Source organism: Perca flavescens, chromosome 2 (assembly GCF_004354835.1).
Source record: "Perca flavescens isolate YP-PL-M2 chromosome 2, PFLA_1.0, whole genome shotgun sequence".
In the NCBI taxonomy this organism is placed as follows: domain Eukaryota; kingdom Metazoa; phylum Chordata; class Actinopteri; order Perciformes; family Percidae; genus Perca; species Perca flavescens.
In genome coordinates, this window is record NC_041332.1 from 3,919,368 (window position 1) to 3,932,189 (window position 12,822).

General features: G+C 40.2%; 1 protein-coding gene across 1 annotated transcript; it reads left to right on the top strand.

The window, feature by feature from the left end:
- The first annotated feature begins 1,175 nt into the window (after positions 1 to 1,175).
- Positions 1,176 to 9,411, top strand: LOC114545466 (E3 ubiquitin-protein ligase TRIM39-like). Its single transcript, XM_028563742.1, has 2 exons — positions 1,176 to 1,355; positions 7,118 to 9,411. Exon 2 carries the CDS (start codon positions 7,120 to 7,122, stop codon positions 8,767 to 8,769), a length of 1,650 nt encoding a protein of 549 aa, XP_028419543.1. The 5' UTR covers positions 1,176 to 1,355; positions 7,118 to 7,119; the 3' UTR covers positions 8,770 to 9,411.
- Positions 9,412 to 12,822: the final 3,411 nt, after the last annotated feature.

A 12,822-nucleotide genomic window follows, 5' to 3' on the forward strand; every position in this document is an offset into this window, starting at 1 on the left:
CACATTGTATTACCTTGTTATTGAAGTGACCCATACAATGATATGCCACATGAAGAGACAGTGCAGCATATGACAGTAGCAACAGCCGAGAAGATTTGGGTCTGTGGTGACCAGGTCCACCTCACACAAACTTCCTTCTCCCATTATCTCTCTTTACTAGGCTATTACATGCACACACGCATGCACGCACACACACACATGGCACAGAGTGGGGCTTTCCGATGCTCGGAGCCCTGCCGCTGGAGGAGATGCGACAGTGAGAACCGGTTCAACAGCTTGGTCAGCAACGTGAACTCGTAGCAGCCAGTGGAGCTTCCGAGCACCGGGCTTCTACCGCTGCAAACGGGGTTTTTAGCTTTAGGAGGCATTTTATCTGTTAATCCTACTGACACTTCAGCGTCATTTGGCCTAGTTTACCAGCAGTGGTGAATTGTCTGCCGTTCTGGGCAGGTTGTTGCCATGATCTGATTGTTCAGCAGCTGGCACGTGTTCCCAGTAACGAGAAGTAAAGCGCACAAAGCAAAGGTCCTTTCCTGCTGTGCGCAATCTCGACTTCTTTTACAGTTGTCCTGTAAAAATCTTTTTCTGCCACAAAAACAACCTTTGGCACGGCTGCACTGGCCATATAATGCCGCAGCTTGCTGGTCTTGTGTGCAGGTCATTGGAAAAAAGGAGACCCTTTTAAATAATACTAGGCAGGTGAAGTGGATAAAGCATCTCTCTAGCCCTCTTTATCACGGGAGCAGCCATTGTTGTAAATGACCTTGCTGTAAGTCTCAAGAAATTCTGAATTACTTTGACTATTTGGGCGTTTTTCCATTACATTGTACCTGCTCGCCTCGACTATCATTTTCAATGTCTGAAAAGAACTATAGTTAATGTGTAAGTATATATTTTATTTCCTGATATTCTGATTGTCTTGTTGATGATACATATTATATTTGTTGTACGATTTGATGCAATGTTGCAGATGTGTGTGACGTCTCTCTCTTTGTGTCCAATAAACTAAACTCTTCTGGTTAAAATAAAGCTGAGGCACATTACTGTTTCAACACACATAATAAATTGTTTGTTATTGCATGACCTTTGCTTCATATCAACCAGACAACATCCTGGTATTTCACAATAAGAGTGAACATGAGAGGGAGGAAACAAACCTCAGAGCTGCAGTAAGAGGAGGAGCAACACTGGAAAGAGGAGAGATACAACGTCACACTCCAGAAATGAAACTTAAGTTAGTCAGAGTGTCAGCCACGCTGCAGTAGAGACAAGACTCTGTTTCTCTCTGAAAGAAAACTCAAACTGACTTCATCAGGTCTTTCTCAACAACACAGCAGAGTCTCTGACAAACACTGGTGAGTACAGCTGATCACATTTACACTTTCTACAACCAGGATTAACACTAAACTTCAGCTCTACACAGAAAGGAAGTTCCTCTCTTTTCATTACTTGTGGAATTTGTAACAATATAACTATGGCTGTTTGTCTGCCGGCCCACTATACAGTAGTCCACTTTAACAGCTTTAAACAGTCTCTCTGTGTCAGTTCTCAGGACTTTAGGAACTGGTTACTGATCTCCTCCTACACACAACTTTCTCCATTTCTTCTGGCTGTTTCACAATAAGAGCTTTCCACCAGAGAACCAGTGGGAGGCTTTTAATGTGAAGCAGCTGGAGAAAATGTACAGTAAGCAGAGCTTTGTTAGCAGTGCTGTTCTTTAATAAAAAGTGGTCTACACAACAGGATGTGTACGTATTGATGATGAAATGAAATGAACACCACAGTCAGCTGATCATTTCACACCCCTCCACACCACAGTGTTCGATAAACCCAGAAATGTACAGCGACAATGACCAGCAGCCCATCAGTACCCAAGACATACAGAAGTGTGCGAGAGCCTATTCATCACTGCTTGCAGCTTAAAGGAGAACTCCAGGCAATTTTTACGTTTGTCTTGATCGCTATAAATATGTGAGTACTGTTGATAGCAAAAAAGCCCATAGCTACGAGTTAGCTAAAACAGCAGTTGTCGGGGCATACATTATTCTAAAGAGTGCCTTTGTGCCTCTTAACAGACACATAAAGCAATTAAAATGTCTGTGCAACATGAACAGGGCTCTTACATGACAACAAGATGCGTTTTCAACTCAGACATGCTGCCGCTAGCTTACCCTGCTAGCTGCTAGCTGCAATCCGGCAGTGTGTTCAGCCAGTCTTATGCGATAATCGTCACGCAGCAGTTCCATGTGTATTTGTAGCTCATCTATTGTGTGTGACATCAATCTGGCATTGGTGAGTAGGAGTTTTGGCAGTGGCGATCTATGTGGAAGTAGCCTTAGCCGGGCTAGCAGGCCCGACCGGCGTCCTTGCTTCAGAGGACAGGTCATGCCTTCGCTGCAAAATGTTTTTTGTTTATTTCCCCCTCAAACATAGGTAATTGAGCACTGTAGTCGTTATGACCATATCACTGACTATGTAACTACATGGAAACGGGATAAGTTGTCTGTGGCTTGCACAGTGATAGCGTTATGTTCAAAAATGATTTTTATTAGGGAATCCAAGAATTTGACACTCATTGTTACATTGCTTGTTATGATTCCTCATAAAAATAAGAGACAAAGAAAAAATAAAATAAAAACAAAAAGCAAAGCACAATAAACAACAAAAAGAGAACAATTCCCATCACTACCCACCCCATCCTAGGGACATAAGACATATCACGCTAATGGGACAATCAGTGCTACACACTCAGCCTACTGAAATACGCCAACTTATACTACGCTATCAAGGTAGCGGAGAAGGGAAGACCAAATCTTATCAAACTGATCCAGTCTGTTTGATAAAGAAAAACGAAATCTTTCCAGATGTAATAACCGAACCATTTCATCCAACCACATTTTAAAAGTAGGGACTTTGGTGTTCTTCCAAAACTTGAGTATTAATTTCTTTGCAAAAAGAAGTCCATAAGACAACAATTGTTGTTGAGATTTTCGAAAGGTAATGTCATCTGAGAATCCAAATATCACCACAAGTGGATCAGGCTCTAATTCAACATACAATATTTCTGACAGAGTTTGAAAAATATTAGTCCAGAATTGAGTTAACATAGAGCAAAGAGCATAACTATGCAAGAGTGTGGCTTCCTCTGTCTGACATTTATCACATATTGGGGAAACATCTGAAAAAATTCTATGCAGCTTTGTCTTAGAGTAATGAAGTCGATGAATAATCTTAAAGGTCCAATATGTAATATTTGTACTGTAATAAATCCAAAAATGACACCAATGCCTCATCAGATATTAAGGAAACATGTTAAACTGAAATACTATCTTTTCTGACAACAATGCTAATGTCAGTATTTTTTCTTTTTGAAATTTACATTCCGTGACAGAATTTATGTTTATATTTTGATCTGTGTGTTGTTATCAACGGCCCAGTTTGACAGGCAGGCCGGGTTGCCAGATATACCTGTAAAAACGTAAACCCAGCACGCTACAGCTGTAACGGTAGTACAGCCATGAAAGCAGCAAACAAACAAACAGGATCAACGGAGATAGATTCTACATGACATAAAAAAAAAAGAAAACAGCATGTTTCTAACAGTTGTGTGACCAGAGACGTAACAACCCCCTGGTAAATATTGGAGATGTATTTGAAAGATGGAGACAGTTTAGATCCCAAAAGGACGCAGAGTTGGCTTATTTTCTCCTGAACAGGTAAGCATTAGCTTCAGGCTAATTTATCACAGCTACTAGGGATGGGCATTTTTTGTCATTTCAACATTTGTGTACTCACATTGAATTATATAGCCAGAGTACCCGAGTTGGTTACTTGCAAAAACAATTGAGACATAGCCAGTAAAGTGATCCCGACTGGTCCTCGCTAACGCCGCCATGCTAACCCTGCTAACTGCTAACGTTGCCGGGAGGACCAGGCAAGCAGCACATGGCTGTTTACAGCGTGTAGCCTCTTCAGCGGCTGGAGCCGACAACGGTGAGTTATTTTAAGCCACGAGAGGGGGGCTGTAAATCGGAAAGAGAGGACTGTGAGTTTGCAGTGTGTTTAGCGATTGTTGCCGTAATTCTAAGCCAATGAAGTGTGTTCCGTCAGCAAGGTAGTGGTATTTTTAGCGTTTCGTATTGTAATTCTAAGCCGAGGAAGTGTGCCTGACTGGCGTGTGGAGAGGACAGTGAGGTTGTTGTGTTTTTAGCGGTTCATACTGTAATTTTAAGCCGAGAAAGTGTGTCTGCCAGTTGGTTACAGAGCTCCGCGTGAGCACGGGCTTTTATGACTGTCAATATAGCCAGCATCTACCGTTAGCTACTCTGCTGTGCTGTGGAGTAATGTCTGGCTATGTGAGAAAAGGGTCTAGCAACATTGTTGTGAATGCTGCGGTCTCAGCCTGGCAACCCCCGTGAACTTCGAGTCTGGGCAGTAGGGGGCGGGGGAAACGACTCTCCAGTATTTTGAATTGGTAGTGCAGTAACTATTTTAACCGCTAGCTGCCAGTATTACATACAATATTACATATTGCACCTTTAAATTGAATAAGGCAATGCCGAGAATTAACAGAGCATTTATGAATATTCTCTAACACATTAACCCATAACTTGTCACTTATCTCCACCCCCATTTCCTGCTCCCACTGTAATCTCATACCCTGTGTAGAAGGTGGAGTTTTGTATAGTAAAGTGTTATACAGCAGAAAAATCAAGTGACTGACCCCACATCCAAGCCCTAAAAGATCATCAAACTTTGCAGAAGAAGCCTCATCAAGACAAGGCAAATGCTTTCTTACATAGTCCCTGAGCTGCAAATATCGGAAAAAATTGTTTTTATGCAAACCGTATTTTGCCTGCAGCTGACTAAAGGAGGCAAAAGAACCATCAATGAATAGGTCACCAATATTTCGAATACCCAAGTCTCTCCACTTTGTGAAAGCAGAATCGATTGTAGAAGGAATAAATGATGGATATCCCCCAATTGGTAAGAGAAAAGACAAGGACTTTATTAAATTTTTTTATTTAATCTGCTTCCAGATGCGACTAGTACTATGGATTATACAATTATAATTGTAAGCCAATTTCCCTATCTTTGTAGGAGACAAGATCACTGCCCCAATATTATGGGCTACATGCTTCTCTTTCCATTTGGATCCAAGTGGAGTGTGCAAAATTGGGATCTAGCCACATTATAATAGTATGAAGAGCACTGGCAAAGTAATAAAGAGAGAAATTAGGGAGTGCCAATCCGCCTTCAGCTTTAGGCTTACAAAGATGCGCTTTACTTATTCGATGGGCTTTGTAATCCCATACAAAAGAAATAATAATTGAATCCAATTGCTTGAAAAAACTCTTTTAAAATATTGGGATGTTCTGAAAAAGATATAGAATTTGAGGAAGAAAAATCATTTTAATAATATTAACCCTACCTACCAAGGAAAGAGGAAGTGATCTCCAAAACTGAATATTATTTTTCAATTTAGATACTAGAGGGGGAAAGTTAGCCTTAAATAATAAATGAAAATCCTTTGTAACCTCAATTCCTAAATACATAAATTTTTGCTGTGTTATTTTAAAGGGGGAATATTGTATAACAGAAAAATCTCGAACCTTTATAGGCATTAATTCGCTCTTAGACCAGTTTATCCGGTACCCTGAAAATGTACCAAAATGAGAGATAATTTCCAAGATTCTAGCTATAGTAAAATGGGGCTTAGTAATATATAACAAGATGTCATCAGCATACAATTAGATTTTACTTAATGTATTCTCTGTGCTATATCCATGTATATTTGGGTCGGAACGAATAGTGTGTGCTAAAGGCTCGAGTGCCAGAGCAAAGAGTAAGGGAGATAAAGCGCAACCTTGTCTGGAACCTCTGTGTAGTAGAAACGTTGAAGAGAGCATCTTATTAGTCAGAATTCTCGCAGAGTGCTTACAGTAGAGAATCTTTTCCACTTTTCAAAACTATCACCAATATCAAACTTTCTTAAAACTTTAAACAGATAAGACCACTCCAATTGGTCAAATGCTTTCTCTGCGTCAAGAGAAACGATAACCAGGTCATCTGCATGTGCGTTGTGGGAGTAAATTATATTAAAAAGACGTCTAAGATTGGAAAAGGAGTGCCTATTTGGAATAAATCCTGTCTGATCGGGGTGAACAAGTTTATCAACTAATTTTTTGGTCACATGTTAAAAGTGATATTGGCCTATAGCTGTGATAGCGTTATTGAAGGCTAGCTGTAGCTCACGCTTGGAGCAGCTGCTTCATCTGCCTGTTGTCCCTGTGTCTGTCTGGTTCTTTACAACTCTTGTGAGTCTAGTTTTTCGTCTGTATACTCAGGTTTGAATTAATAAGGACGACCATCAAACTCAAAAAGCTCTTCCGTGTGTTGTATATCTGCTATATTCTCCATAGTTACATTACGCCAAGCTTCTTCCCTTGTGAACACCGCTCTTCACTCTTCACACTAAGCTTCGATCTGCACACTAGGCTACCTTTTCCTGCTACAACTGAATTCCCACGGGACAACGCAAGGCTACAGCTAGCCTTCAGTAACTCTATTACTGTGCAAGCCACAGACATCAATTATCCCGTTTCTATTACATTTTCACTGACATGGTCATAACCACTAAAGTGCTCAATTACCTATTTCTGACTGGGAAATGAACTACAATTTTTTCGCTGGGAAGGCATCATCTGTCCTCTGGAGGACATAACCAGAACACCGGGCTCTCTGTTGATTGTTATCAGCAGCAGGAGGCGAGGAAGGCAGGGACATAAGAGAAAGTGGAAGCAAGAATGCCGGTTTGGCTTGCTAGCCCGGCTAAGGGAACTACCACACAGATCGCCACTGCCAAGTCTCCTACTCACCAACGCCAGATCGATCGCACACACATCGTCCATGTTGCACAGACATTTTAATGGCATTTTGTGTCTGTTAAAAGGCACAAGGGCTAGCCATTTTAGCTAAGTGAGAGCTCTACACGTAGCTGCAGCAACTCTGTTGCTTGCACCTATCAAGATTAATGCAAAAATTGGCTGGAATTCTCCTTTAACTTAAAACTGTATTTTGAATATGATGATTTTCTTTTCTTTCACACTATGTTTAGATATGGCTGCTGCAAATTATCTGTCATCTGAAGATCAGTTTCTGTGCTCCATCTGTCTGGATGTGTTCACTGATCCTGTCGCCATACCATGTGGTCACAACTTCTGCAAGAACTGCATCACTGATCACTGGAATATTAGTGACTGGTGCCAGTGTCCCGTATGTAAAGAAGCCTTTACCAGAAGACCTGATTTGAGGGTCAACACTTTCATCTCTGAGATGGTCGCTCAGTTCAGACAGTCAGCTCAACAGAAAGCCAGTAGCAGCAGCTCAGATCAACAAGTGTCCAAACCAGGAGAAGTTCCCTGTGACGTCTGCACTGGAACCAAACTGAAGGCCCTGAAGTCCTGCCTGGTGTGTCTGGTCTCCTACTGTGAGACTCACCTGGAGCCTCATCTGACAATGTCAGGCCTGAAAAGACATCAGCTGATCGACCCTGTGGAGAACCTGGAAGGCAGGATGTGTACGAAGCACGATAAACCTCTGGAGCTGTTCTGTAAGACCGACCAGACATGTGTCTGCATGCTCTGCACTGTTTTAGACCACAAGACACATGATGTTGTTCCTCTGACAGAAGAATATGAAAGAAAGAAGGTCGAGCTGGGGAAGACAGAGGCTGAAATTCAGAAGATGATCCGGAAGAGACGACTGAAGATTCAGGAGATCAAACACTCAGTCGACCTCAGTGAGGAAGATGCAGACAGAGAGATAGCAGAAGGTGTTCAGGTCTTCACTTCTCTGAAGGAGTCTGTTGAGAGAGGCCTGAATGAGCTCATCAACACCATCAAAGAGAAGCAGAAAACAACAGAAAAACAGGCCGAAGCTTTCATCAAAGAGCTGGAACAGGAAATCTCTGAGCTGATGAAGAGGAGCACTGAGGTGGAGCAGCTCTCACACTCTGAAGACCACCTCCATGTTCTCCAGAGTGTCCAGTCCCTAAACATCCAACAACCTCCACCCACCAAGGACTGGACAGAGGTCAGCGTCCGTCCATCATCATATGAGGGGACTGTGGTGAAAGCTGTGGTTCAGCTGGAGGAGACACTCGTTAAACAGATGAAGAAGCAGCTCCCTGAGTTTGAGCTGAAGAGGGTCCAGCAGTATGCAGTTGATGTGACTCTTGATCCTGATACAGCACATCCTGAACTCATCCTGTCTGATGATGGGAAACAAGTGAATCATTGTGATGTATGGAAGACAATTCCAAACAGCAAAAAGAGATTTTCTTATCGTACTAGTGTTTTAGGAAAGCAGAGTTTCTCTTCAGGCAGATTTTACTTTGAGGTCCAAGTTAAAGAAAAACCTAAATGGACTTTAGGAGTGGCAAGAGAGTCAATCAACAGAAAGGGAGACATCACACTGAGCACTGAAGATGGTTACTGGACGATATGGTTGAGAAATGGAAATGAGTACAAAGCTTGTGCTGTCCCGCCAGTCCTTCTCTCTCTGAAGTCTCGGCCTCAGAAGGTGGGGGTGTTTGTGGATTATGAGGAGGGTCTGGTCTCCTTTTATGACGTAGATGCTGCAGCTCATATCTACTCCTTTACTGGCTGCTCCTTCACTGAGAAACTCTTCCCATTCTTCCATACTGGTAATAATGAAGGTGCTACAAACTCTGCCCCTCTGATCATCTCTCCTGTCAGAATAAACTAATCACTGATCTCATTTCAGGTATTGATTTATTTTCAATCAAGTGACCAAATGTACATATTCTTATATTTTACATCTTATTTTCTACAGAATCTGTTTCCTGTGGTGACTGATTTACACTTTATTCCATTTATTATCATATGGTTAAATGTGCAGCAATTCTTTGCAAACTGAATCAAACTTCACCTATACATATTGGGTGTCTTTAGAAACTGATTTCTTCTGGAAGTTATAATAAATTTCTGTGGGTTTAACAGAGGTTTAAATAAATATCGTCCACATAACGTGTGTCATGATGCATCAAATTACTGCGTTGATTATGTAATCAGATACACATTTATTTGTATTTTATGTGCAGCCACAGAAAACATAGTGCTGAAGATTTCATTGTGTCATGAAGCTTGATTTAAGAGTAAGGCCTATTACATCCCATAGTGTCTACAGAACACAGTATGTGTCATTATACCGGGTATAAACAGTTAATGGATCTAAAATGGAACGAAAAGTGTTTTGGACAATTACTGGTCACTTTGGCCATTTTTTATTTGTTTAATGAATTCTGTAAGATGGTTTATGAATCAAAGAAATCTGCAAATATGTGATTGTAGAATAAAAACTGTAAAATAAAGTAGTTGTTGAACACAAGGCCTGAGTAAGCAGTGACTTGAGCACTGGAAGAAATGCACAGTAAGCAGAGCTTTGTTAGCTTTGTTGTTTTTGCTGTTCTTTAAAGGTCCCATTGCATGTAAATTTCCCCCCCCAGTGGCTAGAAATGGTGATAGGTGTAAACTGAGCCCTGGGTATCCTGCTCTGCCTTTGAGAAAATGAAAGCTCAGATGGGCCAATCTGGAATCTTGCTCCTTATGACCTCATCAAGTCACAACTCATGTTGTGTTCCTCTGTTGAGAAATAAACTGCTCCAACATTGCCGATAGTGGGAGACATGGGATGGGAATCATGTGAGGCTCGTTAGAAGATATGTATGGCCCAGTTATGGAATCGTTTATTAGATATGGATGCAAGTACAGTAAGTTGACGAGGAAAATATTTCTCTGGGATAAACACATTCTTGGTTCTTATCTGAAGATAAATGCAAATTGTTGTGTAACTATTGGTTTGGTGAGTTTTTTCATAATAATATTGAACATTGGTTTATATAAAGAATCTGTTTGCTAAAGACAAAAAGCAGTGGGCCGACAATATATGGGCTAAGCCAAAATTGTGTATTTTGTGATGATAAAACCGGAATATGGCACAGAGAATGATGTTGTATATAATTTGTCAAAAAGGCAAAGATCTCTATGTGCTCAAGTGAGATCTGGGGTTTTACCTTTGACTATTGAACCAGGATGATATGTTAGTTTAGAAGAAGAAAAACGGATCTGTCCCATGTGTTGTTTGAATGATATAAAAAATGAGTTCCATTTTTTTTTCTACTGTCCATTTTATTATGAACAGCGTGACGTTTTCTTTCGTAAGATAAAAGAAGTGATTGATTTGGTAAATATGGATGATGCTCAAAGACTGAGATGGCTGTTCACATGTGAAACATATAAAGTAGCCAGTTATCTTGAGAAAGTCTGGTAGAAGAAAAAAGCTCTTTATCGAGATGATCTGTAGATGAGGATTTGTTGTTTGTATATACTGTGTGTGTGTGTGTGTGTGTGTGTGTGTGTGTGTGTGTGTGTGTGTGTGTGTGTGTGTGTGTGTATATATTTGTATTCATGTATTTCTCCAAATGATTTGTATATGTGACCGGAAGACGTTTTTTAAATAAATTTATGGTGTCTTGTAATAATGTGGGATGGGTCAAAAGGTTTGCCATGACACAGAAATAAAATATAACTAATTATAATTGTTTTGCAGAGTTTCTTCTTGCAGGTAACGTCTGACAATAGCAATAACGTTAGTTTTCTATGTTGTAAGTTGACATTACTGTTTAAAGCCACATTTCAATACTGACCACAAATGTTGCTGACAACAATAATTGATGAGTGCAGGGTATTAATTTAAACTCTGAACATTTCTTGAGAGCTGACAGCCTTCCAATGGAAAAAGGAGGACACACTGTCGGTCATGTACAAAATAATCACTCATGATGGACGAGGACACAACCAACAACCTCACGTATGTTTTCCTTCAGGAGGAGACCCCATCTCCTCCATCTTCACCAGTTTATAAAGAGAACATCTACTTGTTTCAAGAATTTTCTGGAAGTCTCATTTTCTTGATTCTCGTCTTGTTTTAACACAGAAGTTTATTTCTGAAAAATCCCTGAAACAAAGAAATCTGGTGAACTGGTAGAAGTAGAATTAATCCACATATTGTGTTCCTCTTTTGAGACATAAACTCAGTTGCCAGTTTATTAGGTACCCCTGCTAAAACTAATGACATACTACAGTAAATCAAACTAACATCAATGAGGGTAGACTAAATAACAGAAATAGGTCAGAACTATAGTAACTTATCTAAAACATTCTCATTTTACACATTACATTATATCACTTCTGTTACAATATAAAATACTATATCGCTGCTACAGAGGCAGATGTTTAAAACACCTTTATTTTCTATCTTCATTCATGCAAACTGTGTGGAAGAATAAAAGAATCCAGCAAAACACTTTACATACAACATTAGAGTAAACGCTATGAACGCTGAGCTGCCAGAGATCCCTGTTAGCTGCTTAGCACTTCAACTACAGGCTGCTGTGTTGCCGAGGCTAAAAATCCTGAGTATCGTAACCATTGCTGCACGCCTGTGTTGCCTTCACGGCTACTGGGCCAATGTCTGAGCCACCTGTTTTACATGAATGAATGTAGCTGAGGGTTTTGGCTCCCTACATTAATTTGGTTGATTTAGTTGTTTCTTTCTTTACTTTCTATCTATTTTTCAATTAAGTTAAAAGTTGTAGTCATATTTTGTTTTGTTTTCTTTTCTGAGTGTTCTACTTAAAGCTTGAGTTTCTTTGGTAATGTTAATGTGCTAATTATAATTAGTGTTTTGTTTCTTTTGAGTTTATTGGAAAGTCTTTTCTTTGGAATTCTTGTTTTGTACGGCCTCCTGGAGCCACTAGTGGTTCTGGCCTTTATATTGTATTTATATTGTCTCCAATTTCTTTCAATTTGTTTCTTTATAACCTTTTTATATTGATTTTTGATCTTCCTTTTGTGGAGCGAACCCCTTTAATTTTGTGTGTGTGGGTTTCCCATTTCTCTCCCCATTTTTGTTGCTGAGAGCCGAAGGTGGTGGTGTCTGGGTGGTGGTATCTCCTTCCCTGTGTGCTGTGTTTTCCCGTTTTCATTTGCTGTGTTCACTGTTGTGTTTTTGTGTGTTCACGGGTGACTTTCCCTGGGATCCCCCTTACCGCCCTCGTACCCCCTTTCTCCACCACTGGTAAGCCTCAGCACAATTATTTTCTCCCTTTTTGGTGTGAATGTGTTTTAAATTGATTGCTTTTAACTTTATTGATTCTTATTTAAATAAAACTGTATTCCTCGTCTTTGGCGCCTTTTTGTATACTGACCTGTGTGACCTTAAATATATCAATCTTGCAATTGGAAGTAAAATCATTCATTAGTAAGTTATCTCATTCTCTGGGTGAAATTCCCAGGGTGGCGTTGTCGGTGTTTTTGAGGTGGGCTTAATATAGAATACCATCTTTGTTCTATCAGCTCTCGTGCCGCCACATATAGTTAATGTGTAAGTATATATTTTATTTCTTGATATTCTGTCTTGTTGATGATACATATTATATTTTTTGTACGATTTGATGCAAAGTTGTCAATGTGTGTGACGTCTCTCTTTGTGTCCAATAAACTATAAACTAAACTCTTCTGGTTAAAATAAAGCTGAGGCACATTAACGTTGCAACACCCATAATAAGTTGTTAGTTATAGCATGACCATTGCTCCATATCAACCAGACAACACCCTGGTATTTCACGATAAGAGTGCACATGAGAGGGAGGAAACAAACCACAGAGCTGCAGTAAGAGGAGGAGCAACACTGTCAAGAGGACAGATACAACGTCACACTCCAGAAATGAAAGTGAAG